This window comes from Heteronotia binoei, chromosome 21, assembly GCF_032191835.1.
Source record: "Heteronotia binoei isolate CCM8104 ecotype False Entrance Well chromosome 21, APGP_CSIRO_Hbin_v1, whole genome shotgun sequence".
Taxonomy (NCBI): Eukaryota; Metazoa; Chordata; class Lepidosauria; order Squamata; family Gekkonidae; genus Heteronotia; species Heteronotia binoei.
Window position 1 is genome coordinate 5,451,250 of NC_083243.1, and position 18,641 is coordinate 5,469,890.

Below are 18,641 nucleotides of genomic sequence, written 5' to 3' on the forward strand. Positions count from 1 at the left end.
TGTAAAAGGTAAGAAAAAGGTAAAACGAGTCCCCTGTGCAAGCACCAGTCGTTTTCGACTCAGGGGTGATGTTGCTTTCACAACATTTTCACGGCAGACTTTTTAAAAGGTGGTTTGCCATTGCCTTCCCCAGTCATCTTCACTTTCCCCCCAGCAAGCTGGGTACTCATTTTACCGACCTTGGAAGGATGGAAGGCTGAGTCAACCTGGAGCTGGCTACCTGAACCCAGCTTCCACTGGAATCGAACTCAGGTCATGAGGAGAGGGCTCCGACTTCAGTACTGCAGCTTTACCACTCTGCGCCACGGGGCTTGTTAAAAGGTAGTCCCCTGTGCAAGCACCATTCTGACTCTGGGGTGACGTTGCTTTCACAACGTTTTCATTACAGACTTTTTACGCAGTGATTTGCCATTGCCTTCCCCCAGTCCTCTACACTTTCCCCCCTAACAAGCTGGGGACTCATTTTACCGACCTCAGAAGGATGGAAGGCTGAGTCAACCTGGAGCCAGCTACCTGAACCAGCTTCCGCCGGGATCGAACTCAGGTCGTGAGCAGAGGGCTCTGACTCCAGTACTGCAGCTTTACCACTCTGCGCCACGGGGCTCTTTTGCATTGTGAGGGTAACTAAACAAGATACTGCGGAGATCTGGTCGAGGACCTTCCTAGTATCTTTGGAACAGAAACCGCAGCTGTGCTGTTTCACACACAAATGTTACAAAAAATATAGAAGAAGATATTGGATTTATATCCTGCCCTCCACTCTGACGAGTCTCAGGGCAGCTCACAATCTCCTTTCCCTTCCTCCCCCCACAACAGACACCCTGTGAGGTGGGTGGGGCTGGAGAGGGCTCTCCCAGCAGCTGCCCTTTCAAGGACAACCTCTGCCAGAGCTATGGCTGACCCAAGGCCAGCTAGCAAATGGAGGAGTGGGGAATCAAACCCGGTTCTCCCATAAAGAGTCCACGCACTTAAGCACTACACCAAAACTGGCTCTCCTTTCTCCCCAAAAGAGCAAAACCAAACAGAGGAAGAAGACCCTCTTCCTTCTGAATCTCTCAGGGTTCAGCAGGTAAAAATAAAGAGCCTATCAGCTTTGAAGACTCATCTGGCGTGAGAGATCTTGACACGCTTTGCAGCAGACGGAATTATCAATATCTTTTGCATCGAGTACATACAAGGGCCTCCCAATCTTTTTGTGCCCAAAGGAACATTTTGCATTCTTCCCCTCATCCCCAAATATAACTTTTATTAAAATTTAAAAGTCAGATACAATCAACAAGTAATGCATTTTATGATACATATATATATATTACAGTGTCAATCTTTAAAATAAAATAAAAATCTTCAGAAGAGTTAATTAAAATGCAGTATTGGCCAGCTTTTTTGGTAGCAGGAACTCCTTTGTGTATTAGGCCAGACACCCCTGATGTAGCCAATCCTCCAAGAGCTTCCAATAGGCCCCTGTACTAAGAGCCCTGTAAGCTCTTGGAGGATTGGCTGCATCAGGGGGGCGTGGCCCAATATGCAAAGGAGCTCATGCTAGAAATTCCACCCCTGGGCCACACACCCCTGATGTAGCCCATCCTTCTGGAGCTTGTAGTAGGCGCTGCACTAAGAGCCCTCTAAGCTCTTGCATGATTAGCTACATCAGAAGTGTATGGTCTAATAATGCAAAGAAGTTCCTGCTACAAAAAAAAGCCCTGCCTTTGTCATTCTGACACAGAGTGGCGGGCACAACCTCAAAATGGCTGCCACCGGAGGCAGAGCCAAACAAAATTTGGTTGCTGCACCGTCCCTTCCAAAACTCTTCTGCAGTGGTGGCAGGCTGCTGACAAAGCAACGTTTTCAAAAATCTGCACTGCCACTCAAATTTCCAGTGGATCTCTGCTATATACATCATCTGTAAATATTTTTATGATAGCTGAAGGAATATAAACTCAGATTTGCTAGAGGAAGGGGTTTTGGCTCTGGTCTAGCCATTTCCGTCCTTTCGCTGGAAACATTCCTCCAGCAAAGAAGGAGAAATTGGCCTCACCCTGTGAGGTGGGTGAGGCTGAGAGAGCTCTTTGGAGAACTGCTCTCGAGAGAACACCTCTGAGAGAACTAGGATTGACCCAAGGTCACCCAGCGGGTTTCAAGGGGAGGAGTGGGGAAACAAAACTCGGTTCTCCAGATTAGAGCCCACCACTTTTGCCCACTACACTACAGCTGGCTCTCCCGTTGTGTAAACTCCATTCATACAAACTAGCCGTAGTTCACAACCCATTTCCATTTTGGACCTCTAGTCAGGACAAGCTTTCCCCATCTCTCTTCCTCTCACTCAGCTCAGCTAAGAACAGTGCCTTCCGCCAGTGCAAGAAGCCATCCAGAGACGCAGGGGCCTTGAAACGGAGTGGCGACAGGTCACACAGCCCGTTTAGGTGTAAGCTCCCAAAAATTTCAATGCTGCCTGTTGTAAACCCAATGCAGCGCCTGACGTCAAGTACCTTTCAGTGACTGAATCTGATTTTTTCCATACGGGGCGGAAGAAAAGTTCCCGCAGAAGAAGAAACAAGTCGGAGGCATCGAGGAGTAACCTGGATGGGGAAACAAGGACTGTTAATGCCACAAGGTTGGAATAGAGAGGCGTGCTTTTGATTCTTGCTGTTACAAAGAAGAAGATGATGATATTGGATTTGTATCCCGCCCTCTACTCCGAAGAGTCTCAGAGCGGCTCACAATCTCCTTTCCCTTCCTCCCCCACAACAAACACCCTGTGAGGTAGATGAAGATATTGGAGTTATATCCTGCCCTCCACTCCGAAGAGTCTCAGAGAGGCTCACAATCTTCTTTCCCCTCCCTCCCCCACAACAGACACCCTGTGAGGTAGATGAAGACATTGGATTTATATCCCGCCCTCCACTCCGAAGAGTCTTAGAGTGGCTCACAATGTCCTTTCCCTTCCTCCCCCACAACAGACACCCTGTGAGGTAGATGAAGATGTTGGATTTATATCCCGCCCTCCACTCCGAAGAGTCTCAGAGCGGCTCACAATCTCCTTTCCCTTCCTCCCCCACAACAGACACCCTGTGAGGTAGATGAAGATATTGGAGTTATATCCTGCCCTCCACTTCAAAGAGTCTCAGAGCGGCTCACAATCTCCTTTCCCTTCTTCTTCTTCATCTCCTTGTCACTCTCAAACATCAGACATTTATTCTATGTGGCTCTTATGTGAGCCAGTTTGGCCACCCCTGCTCTAGGCTGATCCTGCACTGAGCAGGCGGTTGGACTATTAGATTGCCTGTGTTGCTCCTTCCGACTCTGCGATTCTGTGAATCCGATCCTGGGTCCATCACAGTCAGTACTGCCTACTCAGACTGCCTGTCAATCTCTGGACTCTCATAAGCCTGGAGATTTTAGCTGGAGATGACAGGGACGGAAGCAGGGACCTTCTGCATGCCGAGCAGATGCTCTGCCACGGAGCCACAATCTCTCCCTTGTTTAATCCTTTTTCAAAAAGAAGACTGCAGATTTATACCCCGCCCTTCTCCCTGAATCAGAGACTCAGAGTGGCTTACAATCTCCTAGATCTTCTCCCCCCACAACAGACACCCTGTGAGGTGGGTGGGGCTGAGAGAGCTTTCACAGCAGCTGCCCTTTCAACAACAACTCCTGCGAGAGCTCTGGCTGACTCAAGGCCATTCCAGCAGCTGTAGGTGGAGGAGTGGGGAATCAAACCCGGTTCTCCCAGATAAGAGTCTGCACCAAACTGGCAAAGTTAGTGGACATTATTACAGCTTTCCTTTCTTCTGACCTTATTGCCAGTTAGTTTCGTTGAATAACCCCAAGTTTTGACATTATGACAGAGGTAAAAAAGATTTCTATATGTCATTTATAACTTGATGAATGTCAATCGCGTACCTCTCCTCTGTTTCTGAGCTAAAGAGTCCCACCAAGTGCCTTTTCTCATAGGAAACAGAGCTACCTGAAAACATGATCCGAAGTTTCTCCAACACTTCCGCTTGGTCCAGCCAAACGTCGGAAAGGAATACGAACATGGCGTCTTCGTTCTCTTCCTCCAACTGTTTCAGTTTTGCAGAAGCTTTTACAGAGGTCGAAGAAGGCCCTCCAAAAAAGTTTGTGTTTCCATAATATGCCCTGCAGAAATGAAAAGCAAAGACAAGCAGGCTCCACGTAAGTACATTTTTATTCCAAAACGATGTTCTCAGTTAGATTCGAGTCCAGTAGCACCATAGAGAGCCAGTGTGGCGTCATGGTTAAGTGCATGGACTCTTATCTGGGAGAACCAGGTTGGATTCCCCACTCCTCCACTTGCAGCTGCTGGAATGGCCTTGGGTCAGCCAGAGCTCTCTTATCTGGGAGAACCGGGTTTGATTCCCCACTCCTCCACTCACAGCTGCAGGGATGGCCTTGGGTCAGCTGTAGGTCTCACAGAGCTATCCTTGAAAGGGCAGCTTCTGGGAGAGCCCTCTCAGCCCCACCCACCTCACAGGGTGTCTGTTGTGGAGGAGGAAAGGAAAGGAGATTGCAGGCCGCTCTGAGACTCTGTCCTTGAAAGGGCAGCTTCTGGGAGAGCTCTCTCAGGCATACCCACCTCACAGGGTGTCTGTTGTGGGGGAGGAAGGGAAAGGAGATTGTAGGCCGCTCTGAGCCTCTGTCCTTGAAAGGGCAGCTGCTGTGAGAGCCCTCTCCAGCCCCACCCACCTCACAGGGTGTCTGTTGTGGGGGAGGAAGGGAAAGGAGATTGTAGGCCGCTCTGAGCCTCTGTCCTTGAAAGGGCAGCTGCTGTGAGAGCCCTCTCCAGCCCCACCCACCTCACAGGGTGTCTGTTGTGGGGGAGGAAGGGAAAGGAGATTGTAGGCCGGTCTGAGCCTCTGTCCTTGAAAGGGCAGCTTCTGTGAGACCCTCTCGAGCCCCACCCACCTCACAGGGTGTCTGTTGTGGGGGAGGAAGGGAAAGGAGATTGTAGGCCGCTCTGAGACTCTGTCCTTGAAAGGGCAGCTGCTGTGAGAGCCCTCTCCAGCCCCACCCACCTCACAGGGTGTCTATTGTGGGGGAAGAAGCTAAAGAAGATTGTGACTGCTCTGAGATTCAGAGTGGAGGGTGGGGTATAAATCCAATATCTTCTTCTTCTTATCCTGAATCAGACCTTTGGTCCATCACAGTACTGTCTATTAAGACCGGCAGCAGCTCTCCAAGATCTCAGGCAGAGAAAGGTCTCTCCCATCACCTCCTGCCTGGTCCTTTCAACTGGGGATGCCTGGAATTGAACCGGGCACCTTCTGCATGCCAAGCATGTGCTCCTGCCACTGGGCCGTAGCCACTCTCCAAAGGATACACAGCTACATCTTTCCCTATGGTAGGGTGGGCCCACGGGGAACTCCCACCTGACAGCTACACAAACAGAAAGCCGATGGGCTTCCACTCTTCAGCATCGAGCTGGTTGTCATTTTTTACCTAGTGGTAGCAGAAGACTCCGTAGGTGGGAATCCAAAAGCGCTGACGTGGAATATTCCATCTTCATACCAGCCTAGGATATAAAATCACATTTCTAAATTGAAAAATTGCAGTATATTTTCCACTTAAAATACACCCGGGGCCAAGATGTACGATTACCTCCTGCTCCTGCATGGATTTGACTGTGCTCTGAAATCTCCTACTAATCTTCCTAGTGCCTCCAATTTGACAAGTTAAAGGGGGGGCTACCTTACACACCGTATCATCCATTTCCACTGACAGAAAGGTACTTCCACCAGGGAAGAGAGGGCTCTCTCTCTCTCTCTTGAGAGCCAGTTTGGTGTAGTGGTTAAGTGTGCGGACTCTTATCTGGGAGAACCAGGTTTGATTCCCCACTCCTCCACTTGCAGCTGCTGGAATGGCCTTAGGTGAGCCATAGCTCTGGAAGAGGTTGTCCTTGAAAGGGCAGCTGCTGAGAGAGCCCTCCCCAGCCCCACTCACCTCACAGTGTGTCTGTTGTGGGGGAGGAAGGGAAACGAGATTGTGAGCTGCTCTAAGACTCTGTCCTTAAAAGGGCAACTGCTGTGAGAGCCCTCTCAGCCCCACCCACTTCAAAGGGTGTCTGTTGTGGGGGAAGAAGGGAAAGGAGATTGTGAGCTGCTCTGAGACTCTGAGTGGAGGGCAGAATATAAATCCAATGTCGTCGTCGTCTTCTTTTGGCGTCATGGTGAAGTGTGCTGGCTCTTGTCTGGGAGAACCGGGTTTGATTCTCCACTCCTCCACTTGCACCTGCTGGAATGGCCTTGGGTCAGCCATAGCTCTGGCAGAGGTTGTCCTTGAAAGGGCAGCTGCTGTGAGAGCCCTCTCAGCCCCACCCACCTCACAGGGTGTCCGTTGTGGGGGAGGAAGGTAAAGGACATTGTGAGCTGCTCTGAGACTCTGTCCTTGAAAGGGCAGCTGCTGTGAGAGCCCTCTCCAGCCCCACCCACCTCACAGGGTGTCTGTTGTGGGGGAGGAAGGGAAAGGAGATTGTGAGCCGCTCTGAGACTCTGAGATTCGGAGTGTAGGGTGGGATATAAATCCAATGTTGTCTTCTTCAAATCCCACTGCTACTGCAGGCCCTCTTTTTTATTTCTCTCTCTCTCTCTGTGTACATGCACACTTGAATGTCTGGAAGTCATGAGGCAAAACATAGTGAGGTTAAGATATTTTTCAAAGAGGTGGTTTGCAGTTGTATCACCACTGCAGAGATTTTTAGACCAGGGGTGGCCAAAATGCTGCTCAGGAGCCACACGTGGCTCTTTCACACGTATTGTGTGGCTCTTGAAGTCCCTGCTACCCCATCAGCCAGCTTGGAGAATGCATTTGACGTTAAAGTTGCTTTCTTTCCACCTCTCCTTCCTCCTCCATTCTATTTTCCTTCCTTCCTTCCTTCCTTCCTTCCTTCCTTCCTTCCTTCCTTCCTTCCTTCCTTCCATCTATCTGATGTTCATGTCTTGTGGCTCTCAAACATCTGATGTTTATTCTATGTGGCTCTTACGTTAAGCAAGTTTGTCCTTCCTTCCTTCCTTCCTTCCTTCCTTCCTTCCTTCCTTCCTTCCTTCCTTCCTTCCTTCCTTCCTTCCTTCCTTCCTTCCTTCTCTTATAGCTCTCAAACATCTGATGTTCATGTCGTGGCTCTTAAACGTCTGATGTCTGTTCTACGTGGCTCTAATGTTAAGCAAGTTTGGCCACACCTGTTTTTGGGCCCTTGTGCTGTTCCATAAGGGTCCTTTGTTCCTCAGGAACAAAAAATTAGGGGGGTGAGGGGCTCAGTGGTTTACAGCCCAAGAGGGAGGTGGGAATGTTCCCCCAGCAACTGCTGCTTGTAGATCTTGTAGATCACAAACCGGGGGCTTTCCTGCAGTGTCACCCGAACTGTAGAATGCCTTTCCCACATGAAGAAGATGATGATATTGGATTTATATCCCGCCCTCCACTCCGAATCTCAGAGTTTAAGTGTGGCTCACAATCTCCTTTATCTACTTCCCGCACAACAGACACCCTGTGAGGTGGGTGGGGCTGAGAGGGCTCTCACAGCAGCTACCTTTTCAAGGACAACCTCTGCCAGAGCTCTGGCTGACCCAAGGCCATTCCAGCAGCTGCAAGTGGAGGAGTGGGGAATCAAACCCAGTTCTCCCAGGTAAGAGAGCTATGGCTGACCCAAAGCCATTCCAGCAGCTGCAAGTGGAGGAGGGGGGAATCAAACCCGGTTCTCCCAGATAAGAGAGTTCTGGCTGACCCAAGGCCATTCCAGCAGCTGCAAGTGGAGGAGTGGGGAATCAAACCCGGTTCTCCCAAATAAGAGAGCTCTGGCTGACCCAAGGCCATTCCGGCAGGTGCAAGTGGAGGAGTGGGGAATCCGACCCGGTTCTCCCAGATAAGAGAGCTCTGGCTGACCCAAGGCCATTCCAGCAGGTGCAAGTGGAGGAGTGGGGAATCAAACCCGGTTCTCCCAGATAAGAGAGCTCTGGCTGACCCAAGGCCATTCCGGCAGGTGCAAGTGGAGAAGTGGGTAATCAAACCCAGCTCTCCTAGATAAGAGTCCGTACACTTAACTACTGCACCAAACATGCTCTTTAATGATTTATTTTACTTGTCACAGCAATGCTGTCTTTATTTTTCTAGGTTTTTAAGGGTTCTTAAAATCTAGGGGTAGCACTGCAGGAAGTTACTAGGAGCAGAGAGAGGCAGAAAAGCCTCATTCCTTGAATTCCAACCACCGTTTGTTGGACAAAGTCCACTGTTCTGTTCTATTTCGCCTGGTTTTAATTCCAGTTGTGAGTTTCCTTGGAGACCATGTGCAGAAACGCAGGATATAGATTTCTGAAACAAGAGACTTCCAACCAGATCTTCTTGTTTATGGCTCCATCGTGCCTTCAAATTGCCGCTATAACCACCATTCTAGGTATATAAAATTATCGCCCTGTCCCTCTCGAACAAAATGAAATGTGCTAAGGAGACATGCACTTTTCTGAGCCAGTTTGTTCTAGCACTGGGATATATACTGTTCCTAATTACACAGAACTCCGTGGGCAGAAAGACAAGAGATTCACAGCCCACTGTTGCAGGGGTGGCAAATGGACCGCAAAGCATAAATCTCTTTAGGCTTCTAAGGTAAAAGGCAGCCAAGGCGTTAAAACGGCGAGCCCTGCTTCAAATAGGTTTCACCACCACGTTCCATCAATCTTAAAGTTTACTTCCCCCCCACCCCCAAAAATACTGGAACTTGAGGGCATCCAATGAAGCCAACAGGCAGCATACATAGGATGGACAAAAGGAGTTAATTCTTCAAACAATGAGTGAATGAATCCTTTGCCCACATAGTGATATACCCACAGGCGCAGATGGCTTTAAAACAGGGCTAGATAGACTGAAGGAGGACAATTCTATCAGTAGCTATTAGCCATGGTGGCTGAGGAACATAAGAACATCAGAGAAGCCATGCTGGATCAGGCCAATGGCCCATCCAGTCCAACACTTGGTGTCACACAGTGGCCAAAAAAAACCAGGTGCCATCAGGAGGTCCATCCGTGGGGCCAGGACACTAGAAGCCCTCCCACTGTTGCCACCCGCCCCAAACACCAAGAATACAGAGCATTACTGCCCCAGACCTAAGAACATAAGAGAAGAAGAAGAAGATAGTGGATTTATATCCCGCCCTCCACTCCGAAGAGTCTCAGAGCAGCTCACAATCTCCTTTACCTTCCTCACCCACAACAGACACCCTGTGAGGTAGATGAAGATATTGGATTTATATCCCACCCTCCACTCCGAAGAGTCTCAGAGCGGCTCACAATCTCCTTCCCCTTCCTCCCCCACAACAGACACCCTGTGAGGTGGGTGGGGCTGGCGGGGGCTCTCACAGCAGCTGCCCTTTCAAGGACAACCTCTGCCAGAGCTATGGCTGACCCAAGGCCATGCTAGCAGGTGCAAGTGGAGGAGTGGGGAATCAAACCCGGTTCTCCCAGATAAGAGTCCGCACACTTAACCACTACACCAAACTAGCTCTCATCAGAGAAGCCATGTTGGATCAGGCCAATGGCCCATCCAGTCCAACATTTTGTGTCACACAATGGCCAAAAACTCCAGGTGCCATCAGGAGGTTCATCAGTGGGGCCAGGACACTAGAAGCCCTCCCACTGTTGCGCCCCTGCCCAAGCATCAAGAATGCAGAGCATCACTGCCCCAGACCTAAGAACATGAGAGAAGCCATGTTGGATCAGGCCAATGGCCCCTCCAGTCCAACACTTCATGTCACACAGTGGCCAAAAAACCCAGGTGCCATCAGGAAGTCCATCAGTGGGGCCAGAACACAAGAAGCCCTCCCACTGTGCCCCTCCCAAGCACCAAGAATAAAGAGCATCACTGCCCCAGACATAATAACATAAGAGAAGCTATGTTGGATCAGGCCAATGGCCCATCAAGTCCAACACTCTGTGTCACACAGTGGCCAAAAAACCCAGGTGCCATCAGGAGGTCAACCTGTGGAGCCAGGACACCAGAAGCTCTCCCACTGTTGCCCCTCCCAAGCACTAAGAATACAGAGCATCACTGCCCCAGAGAGAGAGTTCCAACAATATGCTGTGGCTAATAGTCACTGATGGACCTCCGCTCCATATGTTGATCCAATCCCCTCTTGAAGCTGCCTATGCTTATAGCCGCCGCCACCTACTGTGGCAGTGAATACAAAGTGACTAGTTTATTGATGCTGTTGTTCTCGGCTAGATTAGTATTGAAAGACTAAAGATCATACAGTAGAATGCAAGCATATAAGGTACACTTCAAAGGGATTCTTTAGGGAGGGGAACTATGCAGGGTACATTCACACATTGATGTTACTATTTCGTTCTCAGGCCTGCTTTGGCCTTGAGCGTCGCTGGCTCCAGACTCCCCCTGAGCTAGGCCTGAGAAGGCGCAGATAAAATGTTCACATATTCCCATTTCAAAGCAGAACTACATAACAAAGGAAAGGAGGGTAAGGATAGTTCAAGCTAGCAGCAATGGAATACAGTGTGGCTCTACCCAGGGTGCCTTTCTCCTGAACCAAAGTTAGATACAGACTTGACCAGAGTTTTACACAGACTTGACATGAATTCCATGTATTCATGGAAAACCTCCATATTCAGAGGCACTAAGAAGAAGAAGAAAACTGCAGATTTATACTCCACCCTTCTCTCTGAATCAGAGACTCGTAGTGGCTTACAATCTTCTATATCTTCTCCCCCCACAACAGACACCCTGTGATGTGGGTGGGTCTGAGAGGGCTCTCACAGCAGGTGCCCTTTCAAGGACAACTCCTGAGATAGCTATGGCTGACCCAAGGCCATTCCAGCAGCTGCAAAAGTGGCGGAGTGGGGAATCAAACCCGGTTCTCCAAAATAAGAGTCCGCACACTTAAGCACTTCACCAAACTGGCTCACAAACTAAGCCTCTGAATCCCAGAGTCAGGAGTCAACATCAGGGGAAGGCCTCTGCCTCTATACCCTGCTGCTGGCCCTCCAGAGGAACTGGCTGGCCACTGTATGAGACAGGAGGCTGGGCTAGATGGACCCTCCCTGGTCTGATCCAGCAGGGCTCTTCTGATGTTTTTAGGAAGGCCTCAGCCTCTCTGCCCTGTTGTTGGCCCTCCAGAGGAACTGGCTGGTCACTGTGTGAGACAAGAGGCCAGACTTCAGTTGGTGAGCGGGAATCCTTTCGCGCCAAGGAACCATCCCTGAGCAGGGGGAGAGGGGGGGTATTGGTAGTTGGTGATTCGATCATTAGGCAAGTAGACAGCCGGGTGGCGAAACCGCGTACTGACCGTATGGTGACTTGCCTGCCTGGTGCGAAGGTAGCGGACATTACGCGTGTAGTAGATAGACTGATAGACAGTGCTGGGGAGGAGCCTGTGGTCGTGGTGCATGTTGGCACCAACGATGTGGGGAAATGCAGTCATGAGGTCCTGGAGGAAAAATTTAGGCTGCTAGGCGGGAGACTTAAGGCCAGGACCTCCAAGGTAGCCTTCTCGGAAGTGCTACCTGTTCCACGTGCAGGGCAGGAGAGACAGGCACAAATTAGAAGTCTCAATGTGTGGATGAGACGATGGTGTAAGGAGGAAGGGTTTAAGTTTGTTAGGTACTGGGATGCTTTCTGGAACAAGCGGGAGCTGTACAAAAGAGACGGTCTCCACTTGTCCCCGGATGGAACCAGGCTGCTGGCGCTTAAAATCAAAAAGGTGGCAGAGCAGTTTTTAAACTAAATCTTGGGGGAAAGCCGACAGGAGATGAAATGTCTCTGGTTCGGGAGGACTCGTCTCAAAGAGATGAAGGGTTAGCTGCTATTTTTCTACCGGGTAACGGACCCGAGTTGTCCACTGTGAAGGTGACAAACAATATGGACTGTCTGCCAGTGTCTCGAGGCGGCAGGAGGAAGGTGGCGGGCCTAGCACGCCTGGGAAATTATAGATGTTTGTATGCAAATGCTAGAAGTGTTCAAAGTAAAATTGGTGAATTGGAATGTTTAGTGTTGGGAGAAAACATAGACATTGTGGGAATTTCAGAAACTTGGTGGAATGAGGAGAATCAGTGGGACACGGTGATTCCTGGATATAAGCTATATCGGAAGGATAGGGAGGGAAGGGTTGGAGGTGGGGTGGCTCTGTATGTCAGAGAGGATATACGGTCCAGTAAGACTGAGATCAGAGAATTAGATTCACTTTTAGAAATGCTTTGGGTTGAAATAGAGGGCCCAAAAGGAAATTTAACTATGGGAGTTTGTTATCGCCCACCAAATCAAAAGAGAGAGGACGATTATAATATGATGGAAGGCTTAAAGATAGCGGCTAAACGTAAAAACTGTGTTGTAATGGGTGATTTTAACTACCCGCAGATTGATTGGGTCAATATGTGTTCTGGTCGAGAGAAAGAGCTTGAGTTTCTTGATGCTCTCAATGACTGTGCTATGGAGCAGATGGTCTCAGAACCTACCAGAGGTGGGGCGATTCTGGATTTGGTCCTAAGTAATGCCCAAGACTTGGTGAGAGATGTAAAAGTGATTGCGCCGCTTGGGAGCAGTGACCATAATGTTATTGATTTCACCGTTTGTATAAATAGGGAGTTGTCCAAAAAGACCACCACAACCACGTTTAACTTTAAAAGGGGTAAATACACTGAGATGAGGAGGCATGTGAGGAAGAAACTGAAAGGAAAGGTACATACGGTCAAAACCCTTGGGGAAGCTTGGATGCTATTTAAAACTATAATCCTAGAAGCTCAGATAAAATACATACCACAAGTTAGGAAAGGCACAAACAGGCATAAGAAAAGGCCTGCGTGGTTAACAAACAAAGTAATGGAAGCTGTAAAAGGTAAGAAGGACTCCTTTAAGCGGTGGAAAACCAGTCCAAGTGAGATTAGTAAAAGGGAACACAGGCTGTGGCAAATCAAATGCAAGACTGTGATCAGGCAGGCAAAAAGGGACTATGAGGAGCATATTGCAAAAAACATAAAGACCAACAATAAAACTTTCTTCAAATATATTAGCAGTAGTAAACCAGCCAGGGAGGCAGTGGGGCCCTTGGATGACCATGGGGTAAAAGGATTACTGAAGGAGGATAGGGAAATGGATGAGAAGCTAAATGAATTTTTTGCCTCCGTCTTCACTGTAGAAGACGAGAACTTTTTGCCCGCCCCAGAACCACTAATTTTGGAAGGGGTGTTGAAAGATCTGAGTCAGATTGAGGTGACAAATGAGGAGGTCCTACAACTGATAGACAAATTAAAAACTAATAAGTCACCGGGTCCGGATGGCATACATCCGAGAGTTCTGAAGGAACTCAAAGTTGAACTTGTGGATCTTCTAACAAAAATCTGTAATCTTTCATTGAAATCTGCCTCCGTTCCTGAGGACTGGAAGGTAGCAAATGTCACCCCCATCTTTAAAAAAGGTTCCAGAGGAGATCCGGGAAATTACAGGCCAGTCAGTCTGACTTCAATACCGGGAAAGTTGGTAGAAACCATTATCAAGGACAGAATGAGTAGGCACATTGATGAACACGGGTTATTGAGGAAGACTCAGCATGGGTTCTGCAAGGGAAGATCTTGCCTCACTAACCTGTTGCATTTCTTTGAGGGGGTGAACAAACATGTGGACAAAGGAGACCCGATAGATGTTGTTTACCTTGACTTCCAGAAAGCTTTTGATAAAGTTCCTCATCAAAGGCTCCTTAGAAAGCTTGAGAATCATGGAGTAAAAGGACAGGTCCTCTTGTGGATCAAAAACTGGCTGAGTAATAGGAAGCAGAGAGTGAGTATAAATGGGCAGTCTTCGCAGTGGAGGATGGTAAGCAGTGGGGTGCTGCAGGGCTCGGTACTGGGTCCCATGCTCTTTAACTTGTTCATAAATGATTTAGAGTTGGGAGTGAGCAGTGAAGTGGCCAAGTTTGCGGATGACACTAAATTGTTCAGGGTGGTGAGAACCAGAGAGGATTGTGAGGAACTCCAAAGGGATCTGTTGATGCTGGGTGAGTGGGCGTCAACGTGGCAGATGCGGTTCAATGTGGCCAAGTGCAAAGTAATGCACATTGGGGCTAAGAATCCCAGCTACAAATACAAGTTGATGGGGTGTGAACTGGCAGAGACTGACCAAGAGAGAGATCTTGGGGTCCTGATAGATAACTCACTGAAAGTGTCAAGACAGTGTGCGTTTGCAATAAAAAAGGCCAACGCCATGCTGGGAATTATTAGGAAGGGAATTGAAAACAAATCAGCCAGTATCATAATGCCCCTGTATAAATCGATGGTGCGGTCTCATTTGGAGTACTGTGTGCAGTTCTGGTCGCCGCACCTCAAAAAGGATATTATAGCATTAGAGAAGGTGCAGAGAAGGGCAACTAGAATGATTAAAGGGCTGGAGCACTTTCCCTATGATGAAAGGTTGAAACGCTTGGGACTCTTTAGCTTGGAGAAACGTCGACTGCGGGGTGACATGATAGAGGTTTACAAGATAATGCATGGAATGGAGAAAGTAGAGAAAGAAGTACTTTTCTCCCTTTCTCACAATACAAGAACTCGTGGGCATTCGATGAAATTGCTGAGCAGACAGGTTAAAACGGATAAAAGGAAGTACTTCTTCACCCAAAGGGTGATTAACATGTGGAATTCACTGCCACAGGAGGTGGTGGCGGCCACAAGTATAGCCACCTTCAAGAGGGGTTTAGATAAAAACATGGAGCACAGGTCCATCAGTGGCTATTAGCCACAGTGTATGTGTGTATATAACATTTTTTGCCACTGTGTGACACAGAGTGTTGGACTTGATGGGCCGTTGGCCTGATCCAACATGGCTTCTCTTATGTTCTTAGACTGGATGGACCCTCCCTGGTCTGATCCAACAGGGCTCTTCTGATGTTCTTATGAAGGCCTCGGCCTCCCTGCCCTGCTGCTGGCCCTCCAGAGGAACTGGCTGGCCACTGTGTGAGACAGGAGGCTGGGCTAGATGGACTCTCCCTGGTCTGATCCAGCAGGGCTCTTCTGAGGTTCTTCTCAGGGGAAGGCCTCGGCCTCTCTGCCCTGTTGTTGGCCCTCTAGAGGAACTGCTTGGCCACTGTGTGAGACAGGATGCTGGACTGGATGGACCCTCCCTGGTCTGATCCAGCAGGGCCCTTCTGATGTTCTTAGGAAGGCCTCAGCCTCTCTGCCCTGTTGTTGGCCCTCCAGAGGAACTGCTTGGCCACTGTGTGAGACGGGATGCTGGACTAGATGGGACTATTGGTCTGGTCCAGCAGGGCTCTTCTTCTAAGTGTTGAACCAGCTGCACCGCTTCCAAAAGACAGTCCAGGATCACAAGCCTGAAAGCATCGGAACGTGTCAAATTTCTAGAGGAAAACCTTACCTTCTGTTAAGACAAAGCAAGACTCTGTATACAAGCCACTGTGGAACTGGTACAAGCAGTTAAGAAATATGCGCTTGCTAATTAGTAGCACTACGGAGAAACACATGTTCATAATGTATTTTTACTGTTTCATCGGTTATGCCGAAAGCCATTTTGGGCACACTGTATGGAGAATGCGACTAATCAGTAACCTACGCAAATAAATGTTAGTTTGAATTCAGGGCTAATTTTTGTAGTCCGAGAACTTTTTTTCTTTGCAGTGAGGCAGATGTCATTCAGGCTGCCAGGAGGGGAGTAGGGCTTGCTGGGAAAATACAAGGATTTTTTTTAACCCCAAATATGATTTATGGGCTGGAGCAAAAAAGTTCTCCAATGGCAAAATCAGTAGGTTTCTAGAGTTCTTTTGTACACTCATATATATTTTGGTTTGCAGAAAGAAAACCAGCAGTTTTGGAGGGGCAGGTGACAGTGTTCTAAGAGGAAACAATGTAAAGATACTTCTCTGCCTCGCAAAAGTACAACTGGGTTAGGAAGTTCACAAATATATGCCCAGGTAGGAGCCCTGTGGGGCAGAGTGGTCAGTGGCAATACGGCAGTCCAAGCTCTGCTCACGACCTGAGTTCGATCCCAGCGGAAGCTGGGTTCAGGTAGCCAGCTCGAGGTTGACTCAGCCTTCCATCCTTCCGAGGTCGGTAAAATGAGTCCCCAGCTTGCTGGGGAGAAAGCGTAGAGGACTGGGGAAGGCAATGGCAAACCACCCTGTAAAAAGTCTTGCCGTGAAAACGTTGTGAAAGCAACGTCACCCCAGAGTCGGAGACGACTGGTGCTCGCACAGGGGACTCGTTTTACCTTTTTGTTGTGCAAATAACATATAAAAGGATATTGCTTGACTAAGATCCAGCTGCACAGCTCCTGTAGGATCTTCCAAGAAAAACTTTCCCTTAAAAAAAGCAAACAAAAAACCCCTGAAATCCATTTTTTCAGCATCCTCCACAAACTCATATCCCTGATTAAAAACCAGACTTCTGACAAATGTTTGTCCAGCTGCTGCTTGAAGACCTGGCTGGATATTAGGATTTTGTTTTACTCTTTACAGTAAGAGTAGTTCACCAGTGGAACGGACTGCCTGGGGAAGCAGTGAGATTCCTGTTACTACCTCCATAGGCAGCCCATTACACTGAACTACTTCTACTGCAAAGAAAAAAATGTAATATCCAACTAATATATTTCCACCCATAATTTAAGCTCGTTATTAAGAGAGCCCCGTGGCGCAGAAAGGTAAAGCTGCAGTACTGCAGTCCAAGCTCCGCTCACAACCTGAGTCCGATCCCAGCGGAAGCTGGGTTCAGGTAGCAGGCTTGAGGTTCTCAGCCTTCCATCCTTCCGAGGTTGGTAAAATGAGTACCCAGCTTGCTGGGGGGAAAGCGTAGATGACTGGGGAAGGCAATGGCAAACCACCCCGTAAAAAGTCTGCCGTGAAAACGTCGTGATGCAACATCACCCCAGAGTTGGAAACGACTGGTGCTTGGGGAGGGACAGTGGCTCAGTGGTAGAGCATCTGCTTGGGAAGCAGAAGGTCCCAGGTTCAATCCCTGGCATCTCCAAAAAAGGGTCCAGGCAAATAGGTGTGAAAAACCTCAGCTTGAGACCCTGGAGAGCCGCTGCCAGTCTGAGAAGACAATACTGACTTTGATGGACCAAGGGTCTGATTCAGTAGAAGGCAGCTTCATATGTTCATATGTTCACAGGGGGAGGGACGGTGGCTCAGTGGCAGAGCATCTGCTTGGTAAGCAGAAGGTCCCAGATTCAATCCCCGGCAACTGAAAAGGGTCCAAGCAAATAAGCGTGGAAAAACCTCCGCTCGAGACCCTGGAGAGCCGCTGCCAGTCTGAGTAGACAATACTGACTTTGATGGACCGAGGGCCTGATTCAGTATAAGGCAGCTTCATATCTTCATATCCTCTCCTCTGCTGCCAACAGGAACAGCTCCCTGCCCTCCTATAAGGGACAGGCCTTCAAATACTTCAAGAGAACAACCACGTACTCCCTCAACCTCCTGCCCCCCAGGATGAATATTCCCAAATCCCTCGGCCTTTTCTCCTAGGGCTGGGCCTCCAGGCCCCTGATCATCCTCATCACCTTCTTCTGCACCCGCTACGTTCTGCCCACACAACACGGAAGATCTTGGACATATCCCTTCCCTCTTTGAATTACGATTGAACGTAAACCCATGCACATTACTTATTGATGCTGAAAAGCACAATCGTGCAAAGAAGCCATCGACGAGGCGCAGCCTACCTCTTTCAACTGGGTTATCATTCCGAGAACAATCACTTCCCCGACTCTAGTTGAGTTGCCCAAGAGAGTTTCTACAGTTTTAAGCTAGGATCAGAGACAACAAATTAATCAAGCACGCTGCTGTGACCAAAATACATCATAGCAACATAGGTCGGACACATTAACAGGAGGATTCATTTCCTGATGCAACAACGGACTACATCAGTGTGTCTATTTCACCTGAATATATCAGCATTCTACAACAATTCCTGTGCAACATCAGTGTGTCTATTTCACCTGAATATATCAGCATTCTACAACAATTCCTGTGCAACATCAGTGTGTCTATTTCACCTGACTATATCGGCATTCAACAACAATTCCTGTGCAACATCAGTGTGTCTATTTCACCTGACTATATCGGCATTCAACAACAATTCCTGTGCAACATCAGTGTGTCTATTTCACCTGAATATATCACCATTCTACAACAATTCCTGTGCAACATCAGTGTGTCTATTTCACCTGAATATATCAGCATTCAACAACAATTCCTGTGCAACATCAGTGTGTCTATTTCACCTGACTATATCGGCATTCCACAACAATTCCTGTGCAACATCAGTGTGTCTATTTCACCTGAATATATATACCTACCTGAAATTTACTTTGACTTCCATCTGGATAGGTACCGATGGCTGATGGAGTGAACAACTCATGCCTACGAGTTCTCTGCAGAGTCCCAAACAAGAGGCAGTTAAAAACATCATGACGCAACTACGATTAAGCCTATTTTCCCTCTCGAATGAAGTGAAACAGCACTCTCAGTTTCTTAATCATCGTTAACCATTATGATCTAAGCTTGGGTCCCCTTTTCAGAGGGCTGCAGGGCCTTGTTATTGGCTGCTCCCATTCAAAGGAAAGGATTTTCCATGGGAGGATCAGAAAGCCTGGGGAGCGCCTGGACTTTCATTAGCTTTTCAGAGGGCTGCAGG

The 18,641-nt window shown here is 48.5% G+C and overlaps 1 protein-coding gene across 1 annotated transcript in view; it reads right to left on the minus strand.

The window, feature by feature from the left end:
• Window positions 1–18,641, minus strand: part of POLE2 (DNA polymerase epsilon 2, accessory subunit) — a 63,909-nt gene that overhangs the window by 20,054 nt on the left and 25,214 nt on the right. Inside the window, 7 exon segments of the mRNA XM_060261696.1 lie at window positions 2,487–2,576; window positions 3,965–4,137; window positions 5,458–5,530; window positions 15,370–15,418; window positions 16,253–16,309; window positions 17,668–17,751; window positions 18,304–18,378. Coding sequence (XP_060117679.1) covers window positions 2,487–2,576; window positions 3,965–4,137; window positions 5,458–5,530; window positions 15,370–15,418; window positions 16,253–16,309; window positions 17,668–17,751; window positions 18,304–18,378 — 601 coding nt within the window.